At 34.3% G+C, this 10,852-nt stretch overlaps 1 protein-coding gene across 2 annotated transcripts in view; it reads left to right on the forward strand.

Annotated features, from left to right (window-relative positions):
• The window catches only part of RPS6KA6 (ribosomal protein S6 kinase A6), a 179,093-nt gene that overhangs the window by 162,013 nt on the left and 6,228 nt on the right, over positions 1–10,852 (forward strand). For both annotated transcript variants that reach the window (XM_081808584.1, XM_006726917.3), the window contains one exon: positions 10,165–10,305. In XM_081808584.1, coding sequence (XP_081664710.1) covers positions 10,165–10,305 — 141 coding nt within the window. The remainder of the gene's footprint in view (positions 1–10,164; positions 10,306–10,852) is intronic.

The following is a 10,852-nucleotide window of genomic DNA, read 5'->3' on the forward strand; positions in this document are numbered from 1 at the left end:
GGTATTTTGATAGGGATTGCATTAAGTGTGTAGATTGCTCTAGGTAGCATTGACATCTTCACAATATTTGTTCTTCCAATCCATGAGCATGGAACGTTTTTCCATTTCTTTGTGTCTTCCTCAATTTCTTTCATGAGTATTTTATAGTTTTCTGAGTACAGATTCTGTGCCTCTTTGGTTAGATTTATTCCTAGGGATCTTATGATTTTGGGTGCAATTGTAAATGGGATTGACTCCTTAATTTCTCTTTCTTCTGTCTTGTTGTTGGAGTATAGGAATGCCACTGATTTCTGTGCATTGATTTTATATCCTGCCACTTGACTGAATTCCTGTATGAGTTCTAGCAGTTTTGGGGTGAAGTCTTTTGGGTTTTTCACAAAAAATATCATATCATCTGCAAAGAGTGAGAGTTTGACTTCTTCTTTGCTGATTTGGATGCCTTTAATTTCTTTTTGTTGTCTGATTGCTGTGGCTAGGACTTCTAACACTATGTTTAATAGCAGTGGTGATAGTGGACATCCCTGCCGTGTTCCTGACCTTGGGGGAAAACTCTCAACAGTGCTATACCTCATTACTCAGTGCTCATCATGATAAGTGTACTTTTAATCCCCTTCACCTATTTCACCCATCCCCCAACCCATTTCCACTTTGATATACTTTGTTTTAAAAGAGTACCCTCAGTTATTTTTTTTCAACAGGAACATTTTTTACTTGACACACAGTTAACAATACGTGGTTCTAAAAGATACATATAAAACATTCCATCTAAGAAAAGTAGAATATTCATTTTCTTCAAGTACAGAAAAATACCCTGGTTAAATCACATAAAAAGAGACATAACAAATATTACAAATTTAAGATGACTGAAATCATACCAAGTATATTCCAACCACAATGGTACAAGACTAAAAATCAACAATAAAACCAAGCTAGAAAATCTACAATGTAATTATTAAATATTTAGTATGTAAATATTAAACAACACACTATTGTACAAGCAGTAGACCAATTAAGAAATAAAACATCAAATATAATATTTCTGCAAACAAAAGAAAAAGAAACAATATTCCAAAACCTGTGGGATGCAGTAAAAGAAGATATTAGAGTAAAATTTCTTCTATATATGTTTGTATTAAGTAAAGTTCAACTCTGCCCAAGGACCAAACACTGCCCACTGCACACAAGGAGAGACTCTTCAGATGACTGGCCTGAAGGATAAAGCACCCAGAACACAGCAGCCGAGTGCCTGCAATGCATAAAAGAGACATTCCCTGAAGCACCAGACCCTGGACACTATATGACCTCTTCTGTATAAAGCTACTCTCAGGAGCAGGACACAAAACAGGCTCTTCTAACACAGAGAAGACAGAGACTTAGACAAAATGCCGAGACAGAGGAATTCATCTCAAATGAAACAAGATAAGGTCACAGCCAGATATCTAAGTGAAACAGATATAAGCAATATGCCTAATGGAGAATTTAAAGCCACAATCATAGGGATACTTGCTGGGTTTGAGAAGAGAATGTAAGACTTCAGGGAGACACTTACCACAGAGATAAAAGAGATAAAAAAACAGAAATGGAAAATGCAATAAATATCTGAAACAGACCGGATGCAATGAACACAAGGAAGGAAGAGGCAGAGGAAAAAAAAGTGATACAGAAGATAAAGTAATAGAAAATAATGAAGCTGAACAAAAGAGAGAACAAAGAATTGTGGAACATGAGAATAGATTTAGGGAACACAGTGACTCCATCAAACATAATAACACTCATAGGAGTCCCAGAAGAAGAAGAGAGAGAAAAGGGGACAGAAAATTTATTTCATTAATAATAGCCAAAAACTTCCCTAATCTGGGGAAAGAAATAGATATCTAAATCTAGGAGACACAGAGAAATCCTATCAAAATCAACAAAAGCAGGCCAACACCAAGACATATCATGGTTAAATTTGCAAAATATAGCAACAAAGAAAAAATCCTACAGGCAGAAGACAGAAGTCCCTAACTTACAAAGGAAGACACTGTAGGTTAGGTGCAGCTCTCTCAACATAAAGTTGGCAAGCAAGATATATTCAACATGCTAAATGGTAGAAATTTGAAGGCAAGAATACTCTATTTGGCAAGACTATCATTCAGAATAGAAGGAGAGATAAAGTTTCTCAGACAAACAAATGAAAGGAGTTCATGACTACTAAGCCAGCCCTGCAAGAGATACTAAAGGGGACTCTGAGTGGAAGGGAAAGACCAAAAGTGAAAAAGACTAGACAGGAACAGAGAAAATCTCCAGAAACAATGACAAAACAAGTGATAAAATGGCACTACATACATATCTATCAATAATTACTCTGAGTGTAAGTGGATTAAATGCTCCAACCAAAAGACATGGGGTATAAGAATGGATTTAAAAAAAAAAAAAAAAAGACCAATCGACATGTTGCCTACAAGACTTATTTTAGACTGAAAGACACCTGCAGATTGAAAGTGGGGGGATAGAGAAACATTTATCATTGCAAATGGACATCAAAAGAAAGCTGGAGTAGCAATACTTATATCAGACCAACCAGAATTTAAACCAAAGACCCTAACAAGAGATGAAGAAAGGCACTATATCAATATAAAAGTGACTGTCTAATAAGAAGATCTAACAAGTGTAAATATTTTTGCCCCCAACTTGGGGACATTCAAATATATAAAACACTTGGTAACAAAAATAAAGGAACATATTGATAATAATACAATAATAGTAGGGGACTTTAACACTCCACTTAAAGTAATGGATATATCATCTAAGCAGAAAATCAACATTGAAACAATGGCTTTGAATGACACACTGGACCTAATGGACTTAACCAGGTATATTGAAAACATTTCATCTTAAAGCAGCAGAGTACACATTCTCTTCAACTCTGCATGGGATATTTTCCAGAATATATTACATATTGGGTCACAAGTCAGGCCTCAAAAAAATACAAAAAGTTTTAGATCATACCATGCGTATTTTCAGACTACAATGATAAACTTGGAGTCAACCACAAGAAAAAAATATGGAAAGACCACAAACACATGGAGGTTAAATAACATGCTACTAATCAATGAATGGATGAACCAGGAAATCAAAGAAGAAATAAAAAATAAATAAATAGAAACAAATGAAAATGAAAACACAACAGTTGAAAGCCTGTGGGATGTAGCAACAGTGGTCATAAGCAGGAAGTATAGAGCAATACAGGCCTATATCAAAAAGTAAGAAAAATCCAAAATAAACATCCTAACCTTACACCTAAAGGAGTTAGAAAAAAAACAACAAAAACGTCTTAAGCCAGAAGAAGATGGGAAATAATAAAAATTAGAGCAGAAATAAATCACATAGAAACTAAAAAAAAAAAAAAAGTAGAACAGATTAATGAAACCAGGAGCTGGTTGTTTGAAAAAGTTAATGAAATTGAAAAAAAAACCCTATCCAGACTTATCAAAAAGAAGAGAAAGGACCCAAATGAATAAAATCACAAATAAGAGAGGAGTAATAACAACCACAGAAATACAAACAATTTAAGAGAATAGTATGAAAAATTGTATGCCGAAAAATTGGACAACCTGGAAGAGATGGATAAATTCCTGGAAACATATAAACTGCCAAAATTGAAACAGGAAGAAATAGAAACCTTAAAGAGACTGATAACCAGCAAAGAAATTCAGTCAGTAATCAAAAATCTCCCAACAAAAGTTCAGGACAAGGGGAATTCACACGTGAATTCTACCAAAAATTTAAAGAAGAGATAATACCTTTTCTTCTCAAACTATTCAAAAAATTAGAAATGGACTGAAAACTTATAAATGCATTCTACGAGGCCAGAATTACCCTCATACCAAAACCAAATAAACACTCCACCAAAAAAGAGAACCATAGGCCAATATTCCTGATGAAAATGCATGCAAAAATTCTAAACAAAATACTAACAAATCAAATCCAATAGTACTCCTCATGATCAAATGGGATTTTTTTCCTGGGTTGCAAGGATGGTTCAATATTCACAAATCAATCAACATGAGATACCACATTAATAAAAGAAAGGATAAGAGCCGTATGATCCTTTCAGCAGATGCAGAAAAAACATTTGACAAAGTAGAACATCCATTCATGATTAAAACCCTCAACAAAGAAGAGTTAGCGGGAACATACCTCAACATCATAAAGGCCGTATGTAAAAAAAGCCCCACAGATAATATCATCCTCAATGGGGAAAGACTGAGTGCTTTTCCTCTGTGGTTATGAACAAGACAGGGATGCCACTCTCACCACTTTTATTTAATATACTGCTGGAACTCCTAGCCACAGCAAGCAGACAACACAAAGAAAGAAAAGGCATCCAAATTAGCTAGGAAAAAATCAGATTTTCACTACCTGCAGATGATATGGTACTCTATATAGTAAACCCAAAAGACTCCACCAAAAAATTGCTAGAACTGACAAATTCAGTATAGTCACAGGGTACAAAAATCAATAGACAGGAAGCTGTTGCATTTCTATATATGAGTAATGAAGCAACAGAAGTAGAAATCAAGGAATTGATTCCATTTACAACTGCACCAAAAGCCGTAAGATACCTGGGAATAAACCTAACCAAAGAAGTGAAAGACCTGTACTCTGAAAACTATGAAACACTGATGAAAGAAATTGAAGATGACACAAAGAAATGGAAAACATTCCTTGCTTGTGGATTAAAAGAACAAATATTATTAAAATGTCCATACTACTCAAAGCAATCTACACATTGAACATATTCCCTATCAAAATACCACCAGCATTTTTCACAGAGCTAGAACAAACAATCCTAAAATTTGTGTGGAACCACAAAAGACCCTGAATAGCCAAAGCAACCTTGATAAAGAAAAAAAAAGCAAGACTCTAGGCATCACAATTCCAGACTTAATATTATATTACATTCTCAATAGTGTAAGAGAACTACCCTTTCTCCACATCCTCACTAATATCTGTTGTTTCTTGTGTTGTGATTTTAGCCATTCTGACTGGTGTGAGGTGATATCTCATTGTAGTTTTTATTTGTATTTCCCTGATAGTCAGTGATGTTGAGATCTTTTCATGTGTGTTGTCATCTGGATGTCTTCTTTGGAAAAAAATGTCTATTGGCATCTTTTTCCCATTGTTTTAATTGGATTGTTTCTTGACTGTTGAGTTTTATAAGTGCTTTTTATATTTTGGATACTACCCTTTACCAGACATGTCATTTGCAAATATCTTCTTCCACCCCATGGGATGCCTTTTAGTTTTGTTGATCATTTACTTCACTGTGCAGAAGCTTTTTATTTTGATGAAGTCCCAATAATTTATTTTTGTTTTTGTTTCCCTTGCCTCAGGAGACATATCTAGTAAGAAGTTGCAATGGCTGATGTCAAAGAGGTTACTGCCTGTGCTCCCCTCTAGGATTTTGATGGTTTCCTGCCTCACATTTAGGTCTTTCATCCATTTTGAATTTATTTTTGTGTATGGTATAAGAAAGTGTTCTAGTTTCCTTCTTTTGCATGTTGCTGTCCAGTTTTCCCAACACCATTTGTTGAAGAGAACGTCTTTTTTTCCATATAGTTGTGGGTTCATTTCTGGGTTTTCTACTCTGTTCCATTGATCTATGTGTCTGTTTTTGTGCTAGTACCGTACTGTCTTGATCACTGCAGCTTTGTAATAGAGCTTCAAGTCTACAATTGTTATGCCTCCAGCTTTGCTTGACTTTTTCAATGTTGTGTTGGCTATTCAATGTCTTTTGTGGTTACACACAAATTTTAGGATTGATTGTGTGTTCTAGCTCTGTGAAAAATGCTGGTGGTATTTTGATAGGAATTGTATTGGACGTGTAGATTACTTTAGGTAGTATGGACTTTTTAACAATATTTGTTGTTCCAATCCACAAGCAAGGAATGTTTTCCATTTCTTTGTGTCATCTTCAATTTCTTTCATCAGTGTTTCATAGTTTTCAGAGTACAGGTCTTTCACTTCTTTGGTTAGGTTTATTCCTAGGTATCTTATGGCTTTTGGTACAATTGTAAATGGGATTGATTCCTTGATTTCTACTTCTGTTGCTTCATTACTTGTGTATAGAAATGCAACAGATTTCTGCATATTGAATTTGTATCCTGTGACTTTACTGAGTTCATGTATCAGTTCTAGCAATTTTTTGGTGGAGTCTTTTAGGTTTTCTATATATAGTATGTCATCAGCAATTAATGAAAGTTTGACTTCTCTGCAGATTTGGATGCTTTGTATTTCTTTCTTTCTTTTTTTTTTTTCTGATTCCTGTGGCTAGGACTTCAGTAACATGTTAAGTAACAGTGGTGAGAATGGACATCCCTGTCTTGTCCTGACTGTAGTGTAACAACTTTCAGTTTTTCCCCATTGAGGATGATATTAGCTGTGCATTTTTCATATATGACCTTTATTGGGTTTGGTATGGTCTGTCTAACCCTACTTTGTTGAGGGCTTTTATCATGAATGGATATTGCACTTTGTCAAATGCTTTTTCTGCATCTATTGAAGTGATCATGTGGTTCTTTTTTTTTTTTTTTTTTTTAAAGATTTTATTTATTTATTTGAGAGAGAGAATGAGAGACAGAGAGCACAAGAGGGGATAGGGTCAGAGGACGAAGCAGACTCCCTGCCGAGCAGGGAGCCCGATGCGGGACTCGATCCTGGGACTCCAGGATCATGACCTGAGCCGAAGGCAGTCGCTTAACCAACTGAGCCACCCAGGCGCCCTGATCATGTGGTTCTTAACCTTTCTTTATTAATGTGGTGTATCATGTTGATTGATTTGAGAATATTGAACTACCCTTACAAACCAGGGATAAATCCCACTTGATCATGTTGTGTGTTCTTTTTAATGTGCTGTTGAATTTGGTTAGCTACTATTTTGTTGAGAATTTTGGCATGTATAGTCATCAATGATAGCCTGTATTTTCTTGTAGTATCTTTATATGGGTTTAATATTGGGTAATGCTGGCCTCATAAAATGAGTTTGGGAATGTTTCCTCCTCTTCAATTTTTAGAAGAGTTTTAGAAGAGTAGGCATTTATTTTCTTTAATGTTTGGTATACTCACCAGTGAAACCATCTGTTTGGGATTTTCTGTGTTGGGAGATTCTTGATTACTGCTTTAGTCTCCTAACATAGTATTGGTCTATTCAGATTTTCTTCATGATTCACTTTTGGTAGGATATGTATATCTAGGAATTTATGTATTTCTTTTAGGTCATCCAGTTTGTTGATATAAATTTTCATAGTAGTCTCATGGTCCTTTTTATTTCTGTGGCATCATTTGTAATGTCTCCTCTTTCATTATGCATTTAATTTGAGTCTTCTTTTTTTTCTTAGTCTGCCTAAAGGTTTGTCAGTTTTATTTATCTTTTCAAAAAGCCAGCTCTGAGTTCTCTCTTTTGTATTGTTTTTTTGCTCTTTATTTCATTTATTTCTGCTTTGATCTTTATTATGTCCCTCCTCCTGTTCTAGAGCTTTTTCTTTTTTTCTAGTTCCTTGAAGTATAAGGTTGAGTTATTTGAGAGTTTTCTTGTTTCCCTATTTCTTTTTTGGGATCTTTCTTTTTTTCTTAATGTAGGCATTCATTGCTATAAACTTTCCTTCTTAAACCTGTTTTTGCTCCATCCCATAAGTTTTGGCAGGTTTTATTTCTGTTTTGGTTTATTTTAACTTACCATTTGTTTTTTTCTTTGACCCGTTGGTTGTTCAGGAGTTCTATTGTCTTGTTATTTGATTTTTTTTTTTTTTTCTCACAAGAAATCTTCTATCATTCTGATATTTTTTTCACTATATGTAACATGTCTTTTTTTTTTTTTTTTTTTAATCTCTATTTGCTTTTAAAGTTTTCTCCGCCTTGGATTTTGAGAAATTTGGGTCGATGTCCTTGATATAATTTTCTTTATTTTTCTTGCACTTGGACTTCATTGAGCTTTTTAGATCTGTAAGTTTATGGTTTCTGTAAAATTTGGAAATTTTGGAAACATTATTCTCTCACATATTTTTTCTTCCTTTCTTTCCTTTTGGGACACCAATTGCATTTGTGTATTATGCTGCTTGAAGTTGTCTCACAGGTCACTGATGCTCTGTTCTTTTTTTTATGCTGTGTTCCTTTTTGATAGAATCTATTGCTGTGTCTTTACCAATCTTTTTACCTGCCATATCAAATTTTCATTCATTTTAAATTTTTTGTCTCACATTTTAGTTTTTATCTCTAGAAATTTGATTTGTGACTTCTTATATCTTCTGTGTCTCTATTTTTAATATATAGAATGGAGTTATAATAACTGTTTTAATGTCCTTATCTGCTAATTCTAACATATGTATCAATTACGGGCCAATTTTGATTGATTGGTTTCTTCTCATATGTTATTTTTCTTCTCTTTTGTATGCTTGACAATTTTTGATAAGAAGCCAGATATAGTAAATTTTTCCTTAGTGTATGCTGGACACTTTTGTATTCTTACACATATTCTTGAGCTTTATTCTGGGGCACAATTAAGTTATGTGAAACAATTTAATAATTTGGGGTCTCCCTTTTAATATTTCTTAGGCAAGACCAGAGCAGTGTTTAGGGCTACACACTACTCAGGCAAGTTACTTCCAAGTACTCTACCAAATACTCCATGAATTATGAGATTTTCCAGTCTGACTTGTGAGAACAAGCAATATTGTCTACCCCCATGAGTTCTGATTTCCCTCTAACCCTTTCAAATAGTTTTTCCCACAGATATTGGTTTATCAATAATCTGCTGAATAATTGAGGAAGACCCTCTACAGGTCTCTGTAGTATTTTCTCTGCTCCTCTCACCACTCTAGTAGTCAGTCCTGCTAACTCTGTCTGCCTTGGTCTTCCCTGACTCTCAGTTCTGTCTCATCCACTCAAGGAACCTGCCAGGCACTGCCTGGGTTTCCCTTACCTACACAACAGCCTGAAAACACTCAAGGTGGTAAGTTTGGGCAATCATAGGGCTTGCTTGATTTGTTTCCCATCTCTTAGCGATCACTTGCCTTTATTGCCTAATATCTTATCTCTGAAAAACTGTTGTTTCCTGTATTTTATGGTTGGTGTGTGTGTGTGTGTATGTATGTGTGGTGGGGAGTGTTGTTTCAAACAGGTGGGTGAATCCAGCCTCTGGTATTCTATTTTGGCTAGAGGCAGAAGTCCTTGGACTATTGAACTTTTATCATTTTTTTATGAATATCAGTTAGGTCTGTTTTATTGAAGTAGTTCAATGTTATTTTCTAAATTACTTCCCCATTCATTTTTGCATATTTGTCCTTTCTCCAATAGATTTTTTATTGTTTTATTCTCCTACATACTTTCATTATTTTTCAAATTCTGATGTTACTACTTAGAGTCTTTAGTTTCACTACTTATACTATTGATGAAATGTTCACAAATGATGACTTTTTATAGATGATGCTTGTTAAGGAGAGTTTACTTTTCCTTCTTCTAAAAGATGCTTGGTAGAGATAGTTTATATTTAAAATTGTGTTTTATAATCAGGTTATATTATATTTACAACTTGTTATTGTAATAGAGATAAAGTAAGCATATTCACAGTTAGTCTGTGAGAAACTTATGATACTCTGACCACTAGAATGCTGGCAGTCAGCTGCCAATCTTGGATTTATGTCTTGCTTTCTTTAGTATTTTATACTTAAACCATCACCTATTGAGTGTATTAACAACATGGGACCTTCCCTTCTATGTTGTATGATTCTACACATACCCTTATACTTTAGGGCCCAGCTTACCAGCAAAGATCAATACCTCTTTTCTCCTTGACTATTTAGCACATTCCAAGATAACCCCTGCTACTTTACATTTTCTTCCTCCCTCACTTAACAGTCCAGTTCCACAGATTTGGTATCCTCTGATTTAGAAATGACAAATAAGGGTTTACCATATATCAAAAAATCTGTTTGAGGATTCTGACAGTTAACTCTGCAGAGTATAGGTTTGGTTTTCCCTGCGTATACGTCAAACAAAACAGATCACAAAGCTACTGATGCTTTTATATTTTGAGAAAATGTGAAATAATATATTTTATTAAAACCTTTGCTGCTAAATAGTTTCATATAAGTGTATACATATATTTTTTTCATTTTACTTTAGGATTTGCTCTCCCATATGCTACATATGGACCCACATCAGCGATACACTACAGAACAAGTATTAAAACACTCATGGATAACCCACAGAGACCAGTTGCTGAATGATCAGCCAAATAGAAATGATACATCACATGTCATTAAGGTAAAACAAACATACTTTTATGCATCTCCTAAATGCTTAATAAAGCCTGCATGCCATTCACTGACAACACATATAATTACCTTAAATACCTTTATTTTTTAAAGTGTATTTATAGATTTTTTTGTTTTTGTTTTTTAAATAACAACCATGGATTCTTGTTAATCTTCTCTACCTGTTGCCGTTCGGATGATAAATAAGAATTCTTTGATTGTATTTGACTTGCTCTTGAAACACCGGGACTAGAAGTGTACTAAATACAAGTTTCATATGGAAAGAAAAAGTTGATATTAGTTCCTAAATTAATAACCATTGGTGCAAATTCCTATATTTATAAACACTGAACCTAGATTTAAGATTTTAGCATTTTATGCATTTATCTGTTGATGCATACTTAGGTTGTTTCAATGTCTTGGCTATTATGAATAATGCTGTGCTGAACACAGGAGCACAGAGATCTCTTTGAGGATAAATGAATAGTGGTATACATATATACAATGGAATATTATTCAGCTTTAAAAAAGGAGATCCTGCCATTTCAACACCATGG

The sequence above is a fragment of the Leptonychotes weddellii genome, chromosome X (genome assembly GCF_054177405.1).
Source record: "Leptonychotes weddellii isolate Sample4059 chromosome X, ASM5417740v2, whole genome shotgun sequence".
Classification (NCBI taxonomy): Eukaryota; Metazoa; Chordata; class Mammalia; order Carnivora; family Phocidae; genus Leptonychotes; species Leptonychotes weddellii.